The following is a 19,758-nucleotide window of genomic DNA, read 5'->3' as shown; positions in this document are numbered from 1 at the left end:
GCACTACACTTCAAAATCTTTCTTCCTTTTCACAAAAGCAAATAGATCATTCAAGAAGGCAGCAAGTTAATTTCTCAATGATAAAAGGAGGCGATACTCGGCCCTAAGTCCTATCTCCAGTCAAGGAAGTGAGGATATTTCTGAAGTGATAACTATATGGAACCTTGACATAATGATAACCTACAGATCCTCTCCCAAGTTACAGATCCTCCGGCAATCATCGAGCAAGAAGACATCAGCTGTTACTACAAGCCTACAACAACAATGACCAGTAGAGCAAGAAGACATCAGCCAAGCCTAAAACAAAAATAACCAGAAATATTATTAACTACGAAAGAGAATTTAATGATCATCTCCAGTCAAAATTACAGCATGCAAAGGTCATATCCAGTAAAAGTTACAGGAATCTATACAGATTAGAAGTTCACTATTCTACTAAATCAGCTTGAAAACTTTTTAATGCCTCTTCTCAGCCAAGTATCCAATCGATGCTTGAGTACTCAGATACTATCCTGAGAGATGACTTCTACAGTAGCCTAAGCTTTGAGAAAAATTAAGAGACTCCAATTCCTTGAGCTACCAATTAAGAGACTCCAATTCCTTGAGCTACCAATTAAGAGACTCCAATTCCTTGAGCTACCGAAAAGCAAGATCACCAAAATTTTCCTGCATTAAGAAGATTTACAATGAACCAAAGAATACTTTGATACTTTTACTCAAAATACAAACTTCAAACAGCTCCAGACTATGATGTAACAGAGGATAGGCATCCAAACCAAACATTTACCTTTGTATACCTAACAGATCACATCATATGCACATCATTAAGGTTGCAAACACATCCAACTTGAAGTAAATTTGACATGAGAATGATCAGACATAAGAAAACATCCCCTTAATTTGTAGTTACTTCATTTTGGACAAAAAAGGGCCATCAGGACACCCTTAAAAGAAGTGTTCACTTTTTGAAAGTTGACTCTCTTCATGAGCAGCTACAGCTGCTCAGCCCCAGGAGCATCTATTATTTCACATGGACAATCACAGAATCAGGTCTTCTTAACATATAGGCCAGCATACTAAATCAGCAAGAGCCCAATCTCACAAAATTGAAAATTTCCTTAAACTACAATAAAATTAATTTTGATGGACAAATCACCTAGGTGTAATTTTAAGATATTCCACGGTCCCACACACAAATACAGAGAGCTTTTGAATAGTACATATGTAATTTATCATCATAAATATCAGAGTTTGTCAAATCTATAGAAAATTGCAAATAGTTGATTTGCTAGCCGCATACTTCAGAGATGGTAAGTACATCTGGGAAATCCAACTTAGAGACAGCCTGCATTTACAGACAGGGCACAATAAGCAAGTTCCATATAGATAAAGGTTGAATATATGTTACTGTCAGTTTGTCACCAATTAACTATGTCTATGATATTCTTATGACATTTAAATAATTGATAACTGATTGATGGCAACTCAATGTCTGCCTATGAAGTATGAACTTAAACTCAGTATTTCAAAAATTACATTTGCAAACAGCAATGAAGAAATTGAATATAATAAAGTCAACAATTGGATACTGAATATATATATGAGAGAATTGATTATGCAACATATCCTAAATGTCCTGAAACCGAAAAAAAGTGTGCTACTTTAATCCCTTCAATAGAACATTCCGTACAAGAAAGTGGACACTTCAAAGAATTACGAAACTAAAGCAGGATCTAAGTAACAAGTTTCTAAGTTCTAACATACATGCCTTTGACTAATTTCATTATCAGTGCTTCATTCAGTTCAATAATATATTTTACAAACTTGGTTAATCAAACTCCCTGTCACAAGATTACTAATCTTCAATTATTTGATTTTCCAAGCATCACAATGTTGATTGCACGGCCAGTAGAAACCTTTGGAAGTTCATTAGGTTAGATATTTGATAAACAGGACACAAGGCTCATTATGTTCAAAAGACTCAAGGATTGGAACGGAAGGTGGTGAAGACCTAGTCAGTCATACACATCGAACCCCCTTAACTCCCAGCTAGCATGCCTGGACATCAGGTACATCTTCCAACAAGTACTATATCATTGTGGAAATACCGCTTGCTCAACAGAAGGCACATAATGAAAAATACTAAATTAACTTAGCAGATGGAACTGCATATGACAGTCAAGAATTCCAAGTGACTTAGCCTCACAAATTCTTAATATTATGATTTTAGGTAATCAATCTGCCTCGTTAATAAGAGATACAAAAGCACCCTAAACTTGAGCATTTCAAACACCTTGATAGATGCACTCCTATAAAGCAACTAAGATAGAAGCAAAAAATCCCAGAGAAGGCTGATAAACATATGTAGATATATGTATTTATATATGTGCGTGCATGTGTGTGTGTGTGTATAATTATGTGAACCACTGAAAAAAGAAGTCTAAATCATTGTAAAATAAATCTATATACATGTAAAGGTATGTTAACCAGACCACCGAGTATTACATTAGCATCGAAATAATAAAAAGTCATACTATGGTATCAAATTCTGAGTACAAAGTGAACCTACACAATGAAATGTCATCAGAAAATCTTCGGCTGGAACCATGGAAAGGACAGTTATTTACACATTCATTAAGCAGATTGTTGATCTATATCAAGAATATAACAATCTTACTTAACTGATCTAGAACATTTTACTACCATGTCACTTGACTACATGAAGCAAAAGGGCTAAATGTTGTCAGAGAAGGTAGCACTCGAGTATACAAGGGGGATGAACTAATTTAGTTTTAAAATATCATCCTTGTCATAGACTAATATGAAGCAACAGCAAGTTGGCCTCATATAATGATTATCCCATAGAACTTAAATGCTCAATGATGACAACACCAAGCGAGAATGCAGGCTTGTTTGTTACAAAGCTTGGCAGGATCTTATTAAGTTCAAACTAGTCAAAAAGAAAACAAATAACTGACAGCTAATGTAAGATTTATACAACCTTAGGTTCAGTCTCGTACAAACCCTACTTGACAAGAGAAGGGATACATAGTCGTCTTAAATGAGCTGGGAGACAACCTAGCTAGGCCAATGCCAAGGTTGGCTCAATTAGTGATTGAGATGACCAAGCTTTGCTCATTATGAGTAGCTTGTTTGGCAGGCAAAAATAGAAGAACTGTGTAGAAGATGCTTACTACAATGTCATATAAGTTTAACATAGGAGACATAAATTGACATTTTTTTTCCTTTGAATTGCATCAATCTTTGCAGCAATGAGTTCAGTAAATTGCGACATACATACCATGAAATGAAGGCAAGATAAACCAATGAAAAATTTGATGTCTATGTTTTGACTCAGCTCATTTGCTAGGTAGATGATTATTTTCATATAGTTACAACAATAACAAAGTGCCACATACTCACATCAAGAACAATTGGAGTTGTCAAGTACAAAAACAGTGATAAACAACATTATCATTCTGTATCCATCTTAAATTCAGATAAGACTCAATGGTTCATTTTAGAATTCTAAGTACAAAAAGCAACAATTATTAAGTCAAAAGAATGGCATGGATCTTCCATGGCATAAATACTTCAATTGATACTCCACATCAGCATCTGAATATTTGCTTAATTTAAGTGCAGGAATATATCAAAAAAGTAGAAGGATGAAGAATGTGGAAAAAGCAGAATGGTTTGAAAGTGAATAATAAGAAAGAATTATGGCATCAAAAGGAATATAGTTGGACAGATCAAACAGAAAAGGAATCATCATAGTCTACTGCAGATAAACAACACATAAATGTTCTGCTTGGTCATTTAAACCACTCTTGCTATTGAATAAAAATATTACGTTTCACAACCGAATCAATCATCTGACTTCTTCTCATGAAGAAAAGCAATTCCTTGACATATAATCTTCAACAATCATCATATATTCTTATCATCATAATAATGCTGATTATTTTTCTATGAAGACCAACCCTTGAATGGAATAATAAGTCATAACAAATATTAGAAATCTGTACTGAGCATATAATAAAATTTGATATTGGAGGACATTGTTCTAAACTTATTGTGATAATTCTACTTATGTACCAATCTCTCAATAAGTCAGATACTGAAAAGTGAAAACTTTCACTTTCGCGAAACATGTGAATAAAAGAATTGCGGTAGAGATTTAAAAAACCAAGACTAGACCATCAAATAACATAAGCCTTGTCTTATTGACCAATTTAAGTAGTTGCCACCAAGAACAAGCAATGATGAAGCAGAACAGATTCTATCTCAATGGACACTATTCCAGTCTTCTAAATGCGAGAAAACAACAATAAAGTTAAATTTGGGTACTTTAGTACTTTTCAGTCTGTATGCAATTGATGATAACTAACTATAGATTATAGAAGGGAGAAACATACGAGGAATCCAGTCTTAACTATTATGATTTGAAAACAAAGCTATGACTGCACTGCAGCACAGTGGCAGAATGCATTACCCCACAAGGGATCGAGTAGGGTACTGCGTGAATTATCTCCAGTGGAGAACTTGTAGTAGTTTGCGCTGCATGCACTAGAGATAGCTCACCGCGGCCCAAAGATTTGGCAATTTCCTGAAATGGTTGGTGCAGATGTCCAACCTATCTATCAGGGAGCGCTAACCCCCTTATCTTGCCTATAATTAGCATAAGCTGGCTTACGATCTATCATAGAAGAAGAATAATAATAAGCTAGAGATGGAAACCTCTTCCTTGAATTATAATTACAACCAAATAGCTAAGGCAAACATCATGCAGAGCTAGAACTATGGAGAAATATATTTTATACAAAATGCTGTACACTTTCAACAAATTACCTATTGTCTTCTTCAAACTCATCTAATCACTCTCATCCTCATCATCGTCGTCGTCATCATCCCCATCCTGATCAGGTAGAAGGTAAGCCCCCGGAGGAGGCGGTGCTTTCCGCCTCGTCCTCGAGGGCAGAATGTTGTCCAAATCGACCTCAGCTAAGGGATCGTCGCAAAAATCGCTGTCATCTCCATCCTCCTCTAGTCCAATCTCATCCCCACTATCCCCACCGCTACTCTCATCACTCGCCCCATCGTCGCCGCCTTCGCCAACGTCGTTTTCCTCCTCCTCCTCCTCCTCCTCTTCTTCTATCATCTTCCCCTTTCCCTTATCCGCCGCCGTGAGAACCGCCTTCCCCTTACCGTTGTGGGCGCTCCCATTTGCATCACTCACTTCCTCCTCCTCGTCTTCCACCTCCGCCCGCGACTCCTTGGGCTTCCTCGCGTCGTCCGTTTCCTCGAGAGGTTCCGCCTCGGCCTTTCGCTTCAGGATCTGGGGAGAGGAGGGATTCGGTTCTAGGGTTTTGGTTTCTCCGTCGGCTTCCGCCATGGAAGTTAGGGTTTTGGGGGAAGAGAGGGAGAAGGATTAGGGTTTTAGGTTCCTCTCTCTCTCTCTGGTCGTAGGGCTTTCTAAAGATGGGATCGTCTGTGGCGTAAGGTGTTCGTTTGCTGATACGACTGCTTTAATTGAGCGCCTCGTGTCCAAGGAAGGGAAAAAAATCCCTTAGTCCAATTTTAATCTCAATTAATTAATTTTTTAAATCTTTTTTAAAGAAAACCAACTTACCAAGTATCATTAAAATCGGTCAAAAACCTCAACACAAAAAAAAAATAAAAAAAAAATAAATTATATCCTAATCTCCCGGAAGTAATGAGACTCTAAAACTATCCTTCGTCAAAATGAACTGAAATTAAGAAACAAAATTTGGCCAACTAATTAGCAGTTTAATTAGCCTTCCTTAAAAATATAATTTAGTTGTATATTAGTAACCCGTTCATAATGAATAGTAGTAAAATATCCATCGATTCTAAAACATTTATATTTATAAGAACACCAAGTATAGCCATGCAATCAACTCTATCATATGATAGTATTTTCCGTATCAAATCTCGATTAGTTAATTTAACTGGTAGAATGGCATTTGAAAAATAGCTCAATAATTTTAGTGGCAATTTTGATATTTTGAAGACATAGTTAGTGGTAATTCTAATATATTAAAAGTTTTTAATAGACTCAATTATGTAAATATTCTTTTAAATTTTGCAACTAAAATTGCATTTAAATAAAAATGTAAATAAAAAAAAGGTATATGACTTAATAAACTCCATCATCTATGTGCCTTTGTGTAAATTCCTATTTGGTGGTTTTAAGAAAAAAAAAATATTATCTAATCTGTCGGGATTAAAATTAGGGCGGTCAAAATAATTGATATTGTTGAGCTGACTTGACTCAGGCTTGGCTCAAATGCTCAAAATTAATTTCACCGAGCCCGATTAGATCTAGGCTCGGCAAGTCCCGAATTTATTACTAGTAGAATAGAGCTTATTATGTTAAAGGGACTCATATTGTATGACAGTACTTGTGTTCTAATTTTAGTGGCATTGATATTTAGAAACATAATCCAATTCTCTCTTCCTTTTATAAAAAAAAAACCAAATTTATTAATATATATTAATTTATATTACGTATAATTTGTGATTATTATATCTATCTCTAAACTTACTTAAATAATTAAACACAACCCTAATTTATCTCACCTCATGCCTATGTTTAACCAAAGTTTATTAAATTCATTGAACCAATAACCTAGTGTTCTAATAATTTTAATAAATTAAATTTTACTAAGTCAAAAGAGAACTTTTTCCACTAAGGACCAAAGAGAGCAAGTTTAGACAAAATTCGTTGTCATAATCATTTTAGAAGAGTTTAAATGTCAAAACCTAAGTTATATGCAATACTTTCAATAGAATTTAAACTTGGACTAAAGAAAGTTTTAGCTGACTAATAATTAGTAGCCAATGCCAAAATAACTATGTTTGTTGACCGGCATTTCCATAAAATTTGAACTGATCCGAACGTAAAATTTAAGGACGAAAAATTTAGATAAAAGTAGCCTCGTGAGTTAGGGTTCTAATGGCTCTAATTTTACCTTAATCGGAGGTCGATATGAAAAACTAAAAATAAAATAGTAGAGATAGGTCAGAAAGAGTAGTATGATAAATATCCGATGTTGCGGTGGTCGTCGGAGGGTGGCGGATGGCTAAGGGTGGTGGTGGATGGCTGCATTGTAGGGTAACTGCTGAAGGTAGGATGTGGCTAGGGTTTGGAAGGTTAAAATATTTCTATGATCTTTTCCTAGAAAGATAAAATTATTTAACGGCTAGATAAAAGATAAGGATGAAAATAATAATTGACTAAATTTAGATTTTTTCTAATGATAATTATCAACATATGTCCACCTCTATTTATAGGAGTAAAATCCTTAGATCCACATGCAGATTATCTGATTTATTTAAAATTTAAAATTATAAGATAAAACTAAGTAACTAAGTTGACTCGACTCGACTTCACTCAACCCCTGTGGTCGAATCGTAACATAATACGTATTATTTATGTAGAAGATGCCTAGCCTAATCTTGTTATTTTGAAAATTTTAGGGCAAAATTTTATCTTTCGCATTGGAAAGGAAACTAAATTGCTAATGTCTTTGAGATATCTTGTATCTAATATTGACTTTCTGGATTTTAGACATTTATATCTTATATACTTATTAAAGCTCTATCTAGTGCGGGTTAATTTGGACGCTCATTGAATTTATAATAATATATTAATTATATGTATCTAATAACTATGATTGTGCTAGAAAAAATAAATAAAAGAGATTATAAAATTTGAGCGAATAACAACATTGATGCCCATCTAATAATGTACCTGGATTGACCCATAATTGACCTAATTTTAACTTATTATTTTAGATTTAAGTGCTTAAAGATCTAAACTTATGCATTTAACTCTTCTTGTGGTTCACACCAAACTGCATTTACTAATTAATTATTAATAGAGATACGAAACAAAATTTAATTAACTCCTTAGAAACACAAAAACAATTTAATATAATGATAATAAAAATAGTTTACATAAAACCACTTGTGCTTAAAAAACCCAACTATATGCAATAGTTTCAATAGAATCTGATAGACATATGAAACAACTTTTTTTTTATTTAAAGTTCATAGACCGATCATATAATTTATTTCAATCAATCGATTATAAATTGATCCAATAGAAGAAATGGAGAATAGGGCAAAAGCCCTAAGAATAAGTCTCACACTTAGTTGTATTACATATTAAACAACAATGAAAGCAAGTATCAAAACAAGTACTCAAGCACAATAATGACATAGGAGATAGAGCAGACCCTCAAGAAGCAAGTCTCTTACTTAGCTAACCGACGATACTATAGGTAGAATAGCATGAATTTTAAAGGGCTGAGCACTCAACCAATAAGCAAGCCCAAGAAGGAATACAAATTCACTAGTGATGAAGTCCAGTGAATTTAATAAAATGTGTGTAAACCTATTTGAGAGAACCTGTGAATTTAAGAATAGAACTAAAAACAAACAAAGAAGAAGAGGAAACAAATGGGAAAAGGGAAAGAGCAAACAAAATTTGTCTATTACATCCTTAGAGTACTATCATTCTCACAAAAGATGATAATCTAAATAGGCAAATCCATGGCAGATCCTAGCAATCGGTGGAGTAGGAAGTAAGGCGAGGTGCAGTGAAGCATGAAGTGAGGTGCCGGCGGGTCGAGATCGAGGTCGGTGGCTGGTGCGAATGGGTAAAAATTGGGAGAGATCCATAGTACAACCATGGCAAAACGAAAGGCCGAGGAGGGAATTAGGGCTAGTGCTTCGGTATTCTGCTTAGGTAGTGGCAACACGAATAGCCAAGAATGGAGCCAAGGTGAGACAGATGATGGCAATGTGAATGAGGGAGGAGATGTGAGATGGGTGATAACAAGGGAGAAAGTAGGACTATAGAGAGGAAAGAAATATGATAGGGAGGAAGAGAGAATGAGAGTAGAAAAGCCTTAAAAATCATTTTCCTCTTCCCCCTAGTCCTCTACTAGGCAGAGGAGAGAGGAGAGAAGTCGCCAGAGGCAGCGCAGAAGACTCTCTTGACAAGAGAGAAAACACCTACTCTAGGGAAGAAACCGCTCTCCCCTCCGCCGAGCCAAAAGAGAAGAGAGAAGAGAGAGAAGAGAGAAGAGAGAAGAGAGAAGTTGCTAGAGGTGGCGGGGAAGATCCAAGACGCAGAGAGAAAAGTCTAAACCCTAGTAGAACACTCTGTTAGGGTCAACTAGGGAACGTTCATGTGAGTCATTAGCAAAATTAGAAACAAAAAATTTTATGCTTATTTCACTACCTTATTAGAGTCAATTCAACATGTGCCCCCCAAAAAAGTAGGCACTACCAAACCAACTATAACTATTGACCATCTAGTAAACTAATCTTCACCTTTAGAAAGTAAAAGAAATCATAAAAAAGGTAAAGTTTTGGGTACTTATGAGTGACAAAATTGTCAACATCTTGGAGATATATGCTACATAATGTTGACTTTCTAGATTCTAGACGATTATTAAGTCATAAATTTTATTAGAGCTCCTTTGAGTATCTACTAATATAGTGCAATTTTTGTGCAAGTCTATTAGTGTCAGCCAGTTGGGATGCTAGTTGAATGCAAAATGCTAGCTGAATGCAAAAGTATCTCACGATTTTGATCACACCCCCAAAAGAATATAGGAATGCATTTAACTCTTTTTGTGGTTTACACCAAGCTGCGTTTACTAATTAACTATTAATAGAGATATGAAAAAAAAAATTAATTACCTCCTTAGAAACACAATCTATTTGTTTTTCTTAAGAAAATCCATAGATTGATCATATAATTCATTCAACCGATTATAACTTGATCCAATAGAAGAAAAGGGGAATAGGACAAGAGCCCTAAGAATAAGCCCTACACTTGATTGTGTTATAGGTCGAACAACAGTGAAAATAAGTATCAAAATAAATACTCAAATACAATAATAATAGAGGAGATAGAGCAGATGCTCTAGAAGCAAGTCTCTTATTTGGCCAATCGGTAGCACTTTGAGTACTCAACCAAGGAGTAAGCCCAAGTAGAAATACAAACTCACTAGTGATAGAGTCTAGTGATTTTAATAAAACATATGAAGACCCCATTTGAGAGAACCTGCGAATTCAAGAATAAAACCTAGAATGAACAAAGAAGAAAAGAAAACAAATGGGAAATGGGAGAGAGTCATTCTCAGAAAAGATGATAAAAGCATGAAGCGAGGTGCAAATAGGTTGAGACCTGTACCAACGGCTGATGCGGATGAGTAAAGACCAAGATTAGCGAGATCCACAGTACTCGGCTAAGACTGTGGCGAAACAAAGGCCTTTTTAACAACGAGGAAGACTCTCTTGGCGAGGGGGGAAAAGCCCACTATGAGGAGGATACTGCTCTCCGTTCCATCTAGCCTTCGACTAGGCGGATGAGAGAGGAGAGAAGTTACTAGAGGTGACAAGAAAGACCCTCTTGGCATTAGGGCCATCTAAACCCTAGTCTAAACCCTAGTAGAGCACTTTATTTGAGTTGTGTAGGAAGCATTATTGCCGGTTAGTAGCAAAACTCAAAACAAAAACTTTATGCTGACTATTGTGCTACCTGAGAGTCAATTCAACATGTGTCCAAATAAAAGTAGTAGGCAATGCCAAAACATCTATAACTATTGACCATCCTAAAGTCTAATATTCACCTCTAAAAAGTAAAAGAAATTGTAAAAAAAGAAAATTTTGATGGAGTCTAGTGATTTTAATAAAACACGTGAAGACCCCCATTTGAGAGAACCTATGAATTAATAAAACCTAGAAGGAACAAAGAAGAAAAGAAAATAAATGGAAAAGGGGGAGAGAGTCATTCTCAGAAAAGATAACCTAAATAGGGCAATGACAAAGATTGGCGAGATCCATAGTACTCGGCTAATACCGTGGCGAAACGAATGCCCTCTTAGTGATGAGGAAGACTCTCTTAGCGAGGGAAGAAAAGCCTACTATGAGGAGGATATTGCTCTCCCTTTCGTCTGAATAAGAGAGGAGAGAAGTTACTAGAGGTGACGAAAAAGACTCTCTTGGTAGTGGGGCCATCTAAACCCTAGTAGAGCACTCCATTAGGGTTGCCTAAGAAGCGTTATTGCAAGTTAGTAGCGAAACTCAAAACAAAAACTTTATGCAGACTATTGTGCTACATTAGAGTCAATTCAACATGTGTCCAAAAAAGAGGTAGTAGGCAATGCCAAAACATCTATAACTATTGACCATCATAAAGTCTAATCTTCACCTTCAAAAAGTAAAAGAAATTGTAAAAAAAAGAAAATTTTGGGTACTTATAAATGGCAAAATTGTCAACTTCTTGGAGATATTTTTGTACCTAATGTTGACTTTCTAGATTCTAAATGATTATTAAGTCATTAGATTTTTATTGAAGCTCCTTTGAGTATCTACTTCTAGTTAAAACACAATTATATCAGGCAACTCTGATCTCACCCTCAAAAGAAAATAGTAAATCATAGAATTTGAGTAAGTATAATCATAGTTACCGGAATCGATATATTGAACGCACATATAATAATAATAATACGCTCGGATTGATCCACATAAGATCACCCCTCATTAAATTCTCAAACTCAATATAACCAATTGATATGCCTCATGTATAAAAATATAATCTATTTAATAGAATAATATCCATCTTAGGCAAGCAAACAAGGCATAAATGGCAGCTTACCTTCCTACAATTTGATCTGATTTTAACTTATGAACATATACTTTAAATTTAAGTACTAAAATCCTTGTGGTTTGCAATTAGTTATCTTTGAGTAATTTAAATTTGAGCACTAAACTCTTCTTGCAGTCAACAGTTATTAGGGATGTGAAAAGCCTTAAGTACCCCTATGTAAATAAAAAAAGATTTTTTTTACAGAACTTTTAAATTATCATAATTATCACTATTTTTTTTTTCAAAATATCATAATTATCATTATATTTTTAAAACATCATAATTATCATTATATATTTTTTTAGAATATCATATTTACCGCTAAAATCTTTTGACTCTTTTAATTACCATCATGGTAAATTTTAGCGTAACGTTTCTATTAAATTTTGGTTAAGGCTAACATTACACATAAAAATAACTAAATTACTCTTTTTTCTTGAAGTTTAGAGTTTAAGATATTTATCAACAATTTTTATTATAGGGGAAGAATATACTTTTTTAATTAAAGTTTGATTTTAATCATGATTAATTAGATTTAACCAACTAAATAATATTTCTGAAAGTGTTTAACAATTTGGTGACAATTATGATATTTTAAAAGTTTCTTAGTGGCAATTTTATAAACATCCCTAAATACAATTTAATATAAGGATGGTAGAGATAATTTGGTCAATTAGTAACTTATGACCCAAAAGATATTATAGCCAATGAACCACATTTATTCAAATACTCACACCTCTAGTTTTGGATGAAAACTAATGCTCAACCTTGAAGTACAAACTGGTAAAGAGTTAACTAAAAACTGGGGTGATTTGGCCAAAAACTAATACAATGGTGCAGGAAACTCCTGCATCCGGTGCTGCAGGAGATCCTCCTCCCCACTAGGTAATCGGTTCGAGTACGGCGAGCGCGTTTGACGCTTGCCTCCTCCGCCGCCGCCGCGGCCTCGAACCCCGTTCGGGACCCACCGGATCCCCGCCCCCCCGTCCCTCCAATCCTACCGACACGTGTCAGCCCCACCAAATAGTCACGTTCCCACGACGGTCGCGTGACACCCTTCACTGCTACCCTCGCGCCAACACGAGACGCGAGACCCCTTCGAAATCCCCAGACTGCCCTCGCGCCAATTGACCAAATTGCCCTTATCTCACCAACAACGGCCAGACCAAGTCTTCGGCGGAAATTTCTCCTTACACCCCACCCCCCTCACCTATTTAATTTTCTTCTTTACTATTTAAAAGGAGCAGTGGAGTAGTGGACCTGCTTACAACGCGGCACCTAATTAAGGTCGAACAAAAGGTCGTTTCGGTGTAGTTTAATTTTTTTTTTCTTTTTAGGAAAATAAGTATGATATTTATTTATCGTTGAAAGAACCGTAGGTGTTGATGTAGAAATAAGAAAATGATAGGGTGTGAATTGGAAAGTACCCTCTGCGATGACGAGGAAAGGCAAAACCGTCCTTTAGAAGCGCCAATAAGTACCAGCGAGGCTGCGAAGTAATTTCCCCTTCCCGTCTCATGGAAGACGTGCTGTTATAGCTCGAGCTGCTCGTGCTTTCCTTTCTCTTCTTCCGCTTTCGCATTTAAAACCACTACTCTCGTGTTCCCCAATTCCACCATTCCTCTCTCTCTCTCTCTCTCTCTCTCTCTCTCTCTCTCTCTCTCTCTCTCTCTCCGATCGATCCATGGCGAGAGCGACGATGGAGCTCGATTTCTTCGGCATCGAGAAGGAGAATTCCGCTGCTAAGCTCCAAAGATCCTCCATCAGAGGTTCCTCTCTCTCTCTCTCTCTCTGTGTATATCTACTTCTTGATCTCTAACCCTTGTGGACTCCTCCTGATCTCATCGACGCTTGCCTCGTGTAGAGATCCAGAGCGCAATCTCGAGAAATCCGAAGCTCCTGAGGAGCGTCATGGCCTCCGGCTTCCTCTCCGGCTTGCCGGCGCCATCGATCCCGATCTTGAACTCCGCTTCCAGGTTTCCCTCCTCGATCCCACTCAGGAGATTTTTTTCTTCCCCCCTCCATTTTTGGTGATTTATTCGTGTTTTTTCTCGTTCTTTTTAGCTCTGGTTCTGCGATCCCGTCATCGCCGGGAACGGCTCCGTTAACGATCTTCTTTAACGGCACGGTCTCCGTCTTTAACGTCTCACACGATAAGGTTCGCTTAATTACCTTACTTTTATTTTTTATATTAATAGTTTTTTTAAAAAAAATAATTGTATACATAGGCGGAAAGCATTATAAGGAAGGCGGGAGAGGTTTCCGTCAAGGACCGTTTCGGACTCGAGAACGGACTTCCGAGTAGACTTACCGGAGGTTAGCCGACCCATCCCCCTTCCCAAAATAGAATGATATTATGGCGTTTTATTACTTAAAATAGAATTATCTTTAACTTTCGCCTCGTTCCTTTGTCAGACCTTCCCATTGCCAGAAAGATGTCTCTGCAGCGATTCCTCGCGAGGCGCAAGCAAAGGTAAGGTAGCGGTCTGGTCACCGCCCCCCACTCCTCCTCATTTTTTTTTATTTTAATTTTCTTTGTTATTTTATTAGTTACATAAAAAACGAGTCATCGTATTAAATTACTTTCACGGCCTTGGACATTGCATGATTAGCACATGCGGCATTTATTTAGACCGACACGTATATCAAAGCATGCAACGCTCCAAATATGATTAAAAAAAATAATTAATCATTAATGGCTCTCGTAAAGAGAAGGTTATCTTGTCTTAGAATTATTAGCTTCCAACTAAATTGGATACGAGTTTTAAGTCATTTTCTGCAAATTATACCTGTTTGGTTACTTAATTATGGAGTTCATGCAACAAATGCAGTAGTCCTACCATTTAATCTTCTATGATAGATTGTAACTAGAAGCATACTTCGTGCATTTAATCTTGTTCACTTAAAACTTTGAGCTAGTTTAATAAATGAACAAGTTCATGCATTTAATCTTTTTCTATCTTTTTAGATTCCTTCACTCTATTAAAATATATGAGCATATTTTTATTATTTTAAAAAGATTGTCCGGCAAATATTATTTTCGTTCATATTATAAGTTTTCGTTGTTAGAGACATTTTTAATTTACAAGTTATGAAGATCTTAGTAATTCAAGAGTCATCACTATGTGACATTTTTTAGGTGGCTACGATAATGTGTTGAAGATTGTTAGAAAATCATAAAATGTAACCATGGAAAGAGAAAAAATAAATCTTCACCCACCCAATAGGACTCAAAATAATCAAACAACAACCATATCATATAAGAGACTTTCATTAATGATATCAACGTGTTTTTGTTTATTGTTGTTTTAGCTTACTTTGACAAAAGGACACCGAGTTAATTCGACAACGACTTCACACGGGATAAGGTGGACTAAACCCACACCCACAAATTAAAGTCTCGCATATATATAACTATCCACATGTTTATTATAGAAAAGAATAACACTACTCGTGATCATTTTGACGTTGGTGTGGGGACTCGAAAAAGAATAAACCCGAGGGGTCCAATTTTTCTGGACGAGGGGGAGTAGACGGAAGTAGTTCGAATCTAGGAATAAGCATTAGACTTGAGTTGCTCTGATTGAGTCAGTGGTCTATTCTTTGAGCCATAGCCAAGCTAGCATCTGACCAAGTATAAATTGGGTTAATTCTAAACGTGCAGATTGAGCTCTGTGGGTCCATATGAGAAGGAATTCGAGGTGGCTTCGGTCAAGAAGGAGAATTTGGATGTGACTCAACCTTAATTACTTGGAACGGCTCTCTTTCTAGGGTTTGCAAACGAAGAAGGCAGAGGCTGGATCTGGCTTATATTAAGGGCAATTAATCAAGACTAATTAATCTGGTTATTCTTTTTGTTCTTTTGTAGATGGACTTGTTGTGACTTAGATTATTAGTTAGTAATGGTAATAGGAGTTGGTTTAGTTAAAGTGACTAATCAGTTATCTCATAATAGTTCTTGATGTACTACTACTTATTAACCCCTGTGGACAGAGTGCTTATCTCTGAATGAACTCTATGTCATGATGTATTATGCTCTATATGTTTACCTTTTAAGTTATCCTGCTGAGAAAATATATCGACGGCAAATGGGGATGAAAAAGTCAAGTCAGAGGTTGTAGATAGAGAGTTCTCTGTCGTATTAAGTCTCCCGCCAACTTTTCTACGCGTCTAGTTGAGTTGATCGGGGCCGCCCAATTTAACAAAGTCTCTGAACTAGGATATCAATTTCCATGTATAAATCACTAAACAAAAAAATAATTTATATAAACACTAATTTTCTAGTCAGGAATTAATATATCTATTTTGTAAGTCGTTAATTTAGTCAGAGACTTTAAAACTCTCGCATAAAACCAAAACCCTAAAAAATTCAAAAAATTGCAAAAGTAAAATATTAATTGCCATGTTAACTGGATAACACAATTTAAATACTTAAAATCTTATCATTAATGATTATGTTAATTGGATAACACAAAATCATTTTAAATACGTACCACTGCTGACATGCTTTCTATGATAATACGTAACAATAGATCGGAGGTGAGTTTCCCGTTATCGAATCTAGCTAATGGAAGGTGGGACTTTACCCACTTTCGAGTTTGGATTGTCTTTTTGTTCTGTAAAAGCTAATCTTTAGCTTCATCTTGTGCGATGGAATCTATTGAAGCATTGATTTCCATCATCCTTTTCTACTCTCGACTTTAGGGGTTATTTTATTCGCTATATTTTTCTGAAAACCCTCCTAAGGTTCATTCAATTGAAGTAGCTGTCATGTTGGATTGGGAGACTCGTTTACTTCGACTAGTTCCCGTGTTCTTTAAATGCTTCTCTTATGGTTTGTTTGGTTAGACAGAATAAGTGTCGTATTCAGAAATAAACTCTATTTTGTAAAAGAAAACTCATGTCAAACGCGGAATAAGCTTTCGGAATAGCAAAATGGAATAAACCTCATATTTGTGCTCGTCGAACTCAAGCATTTGGGTGATGTGACTCGATCACATCGAAGCATATCATAGGAGCACACATCCACACATATCACTCCTGACGTCATGACTTTTGTATTGAGAATGTGGTCTAGTGGCATCGCCTAGATATTGTTGTGCGCCAGTTAGGGTGCATCCAAGTGATACCAACTATTTGCAATATAGAAGATGACCTAGACAGTATTATTAAGTGGGAAAAATGGTGCTTTTGTGTTGACGAGAAGCATGGAAAGAGTGTTGTGGCTGTTGAGCAGTGAACTTACTTGTAAGTTATTTAATATCTATCTTTTATAATCCTATGTTGATAAGGGTTTGTTACGAACCAAATTTGGACTGATCTACACATAAGAAAATTATAAAAATTTAGATAGTGGTATCCTCGTGAGTTATGGTTCTAATGACTTTAATTTCACCTAAATCAGAGGTCTAGATGAAAAGATATAAATAAAATAGTGGATGGAGGTAGAAATAGGGCGGAACGGTAAATATTTAACGTTGCGGCGGTTGTCGGAGGGTGACGAGCGGCCAAGGATGATGATGGACAGCCGTATAGTATGGTGGCTGCTGGAGGAAGGTGGTGGCTAGAGTTTAGATGCTTGGAAGGGTTATCCGGTTATGATATACTCCTATAAAGATAAAGACAATCTAACGGCTATGATAAAAATAATAAATTCGATAATAAAAAAATAACTAAACTCAATTAATTCTAAATACTTGGCTGATTAAATAAAGCAGCCCAACCTCTCTTTATATAGAGGTCGGGTAAAATAAGTCCTACTCGGACTAGCCCTAAAAATTTATACAACTCGAACTAGGATTTACCTTAGAGGCAGGCTTACATGATTTAATTAGACTTGCATTAAGGTCTTACATAAGCATGAATCAATTAAAAGATAAATAGACTCGACTCGACTTAACACCAACAACGAATGCAAAGAAGCCCTTGTGTAGTCCCTACGTGAGGAAATTCGTATAATATCGTGTAGAGAGCTAACATCAGAAGAACCCGTCGTAACTACACCAGTGGCCAATCATACTCTACCGATGACGAGAGTTTTTCTAGGGCAGATGGATGCATTACTGCCCAACTCACATAAACTAAGGATATCTTATTCGGCCCTACCAAGAGTGAACCATAGCGTAGATGGAGGAAGAAATGAACCCATCAAGACAGGGGCGAATCGAGAGTAGTGTGGCCATATGATGATGAACATGTGATTCCTCGCGAGGAAGAGGAAAGGAGACGTCGTGGACCGGAGATCCACATTCTTCATCCGCCAGCAATAATGATAGATCCTCTAATGGACAATGGGCGCGATTATGGCCTCATCAGACGATCCGCTCAGCTGGAATTCCCGAAGTTTAACGCAAGTAACCCTATTGATTGGATTTTTCACGTCGAGCAGTACTTTTCATGTCATGGCACACCGAAAGTAGCTAAGGTACCTATTGCGAGCTTTCATTTGGAAGATGCGGCTCTACATTAGTACCAATTCATGCATGCCCACTAACCGTTCGACAATTGGACAACATTCACATTTGCATTAGCTCGACTATTTAGGACTGTTGGATATAAAGATTATTGGGCTACACTCTCTAAATTGACACAAAAGACTACTGTGACAGCATATCAAGAAGAGTTTGAGTGTCTCAGCAGCCGTTGTTTTCAAGGTGGCCACAAAAAGCATTGAAGAGCACATTTTTGGCGGGGCTATGCGAGGAGATAAAAACCGACGTCTATTCAATCCAACCGCAAACTTTAATGAAGGCTTTTGAGATTGCTACAAGCATGGAACAAAAGTACACTGCCTTGAAAGGAGTTATGAGGATGAATTGGACGTCGAAAGATAGCTAATATATGTCACGGATGGCATCCACAACCGGCGGCTCTAGTTCCATGATGAAACCATCGACGCCCTCTTTTGGATAGCGGGGTACCTCAAGATCGACGATCGGATTTAGAGGAGGCGGCATGCAACCCAAGGGTCGGTCCTTGTCCCGAGCGTAGGTGGATGAAAAATGAGCAAAGGGCTTGTGTTTTTGGTGTGATAAGCACTACACTCCGGGACATCGATGCGCCAAGGCTACGAGCAGCGTCATGTTGATCAGTGGCTATGACGAAGAGGCAGAGGGGGACATCACAGAGGAGATAGTTGGAGAGGAGCTTGTGGAGATAGTAGAGGAGGATATGCCGGCCAAGATCTTGATGCATGCGTACTCTGGTACTAGCACCCCAACGACCCTACGAGTAGATGGACTCGTCTGAAAGCAATATATACACATCCTCATTGACACGGGGAGCACACAACTTTTTGGATGAGAGATTGGTACGGAGTATAGGATTTGAGGCCGAGCCTACTATTAGATTTCATGTGACCATTGATGATAGTATCTGCTTTAGAGTTGACAACATCTGTCGAGGAGTAGTGGTACGAGTGCAGGGACATAGCTTCACCTTGGACTTGTACCCGCTAGCCCTTCGAGAAACTGACATTATGCTAAGCACATAGTGGTTGTAGAGTCTCGGTCCCGTCACATTTGATTTTTTACATATAAGGCTCACATTTCGGAGAGATGGACGTGTGGTATGACTTGAGGTAGCTCGCACGTAAATGAGCCCCTCTTTATGACTGTTGGTTAGTGCTCCACAGATAGGTAAGGTTACCTACTACTTGCAGCTGGCACCCATAGAACCTAGAGTCATCTCTGACTTAGGTACTCATTTTCATTTGAATTGCTTATTAGCTGACTTTTCTAAACTCTTTGAGGCTCCACGAGGGCTGCCATCTGCTAGGCACGCTGATCACAAGATCGAGATTGTACTAGGGGTCGAACCTGCAAATGTATGGCCCTACCGCTATCCACACATCTAGAAAGAAAAAATATCGAGGCTGGTTGCGGAGATGTTGGAGCAGGGCATTATTCAACCAAGCCAAAGTTCTTATTCATCACTAGTTTTGTTGGTGAGAAAGGACGGTAGTTGGTGTTTCTACATGGATTACCACGCGGTGAACGCCATAATCGTCAAGGATAGATACTCGATCCTAGTCATCGAGAAGTTGCTAGATGAGCTGATCGGAGCAT

At 37.1% G+C, this 19,758-nt stretch overlaps 2 protein-coding genes across 3 annotated transcripts; one reads left to right on the top strand and one right to left on the bottom strand.

Annotated features, from left to right (window-relative positions):
* Positions 1-298: 298 nt before the first annotated feature.
* On the bottom strand, positions 299-5,500 carry LOC140797160 (uncharacterized). Of its 2 annotated transcripts, none has more exons than XM_073150433.1 (2): positions 4,852-5,500; positions 299-666 (listed from the first exon to the last, which is right to left on the bottom strand). In XM_073150433.1, exon 1 carries the CDS (start codon positions 5,393-5,395, stop codon positions 4,874-4,876), a length of 522 nt encoding a protein of 173 aa, XP_073006534.1. In that variant the 5' UTR covers positions 5,396-5,500; the 3' UTR covers positions 299-666; positions 4,852-4,873. The 2 variants fall into 2 exon arrangements, with proteins under 2 accessions (XP_073006534.1, XP_073006535.1); XM_073150434.1 differs by lacking the exon at positions 299-666 and adding an exon at positions 1,114-1,345 and having other exon boundaries at positions 4,852-5,486.
* Positions 5,501-13,202: 7,702 nt separating this feature from the next.
* Positions 13,203-15,732, top strand: LOC140797169 (protein TIFY 9). The gene is made up of 6 exons (XM_073150447.1): positions 13,203-13,461; positions 13,557-13,668; positions 13,757-13,850; positions 13,921-14,008; positions 14,108-14,165; positions 15,357-15,732. Exons 1-6 carry the CDS (start codon positions 13,377-13,379, stop codon positions 15,436-15,438), a joined length of 519 nt encoding a protein of 172 aa, XP_073006548.1. The 5' UTR covers positions 13,203-13,376; the 3' UTR covers positions 15,439-15,732.
* Positions 15,733-19,758: the final 4,026 nt, after the last annotated feature.

Source organism: Typha latifolia, chromosome 11 (assembly GCF_019914945.1).
Source record: "Typha latifolia isolate L0001 chromosome 11, TyphaL0001v2, whole genome shotgun sequence".
NCBI lineage: Eukaryota > Viridiplantae > Streptophyta > Magnoliopsida > Poales > Typhaceae > Typha > Typha latifolia.
This window is presented reverse-complemented; position numbering and strand designations above follow the sequence as displayed.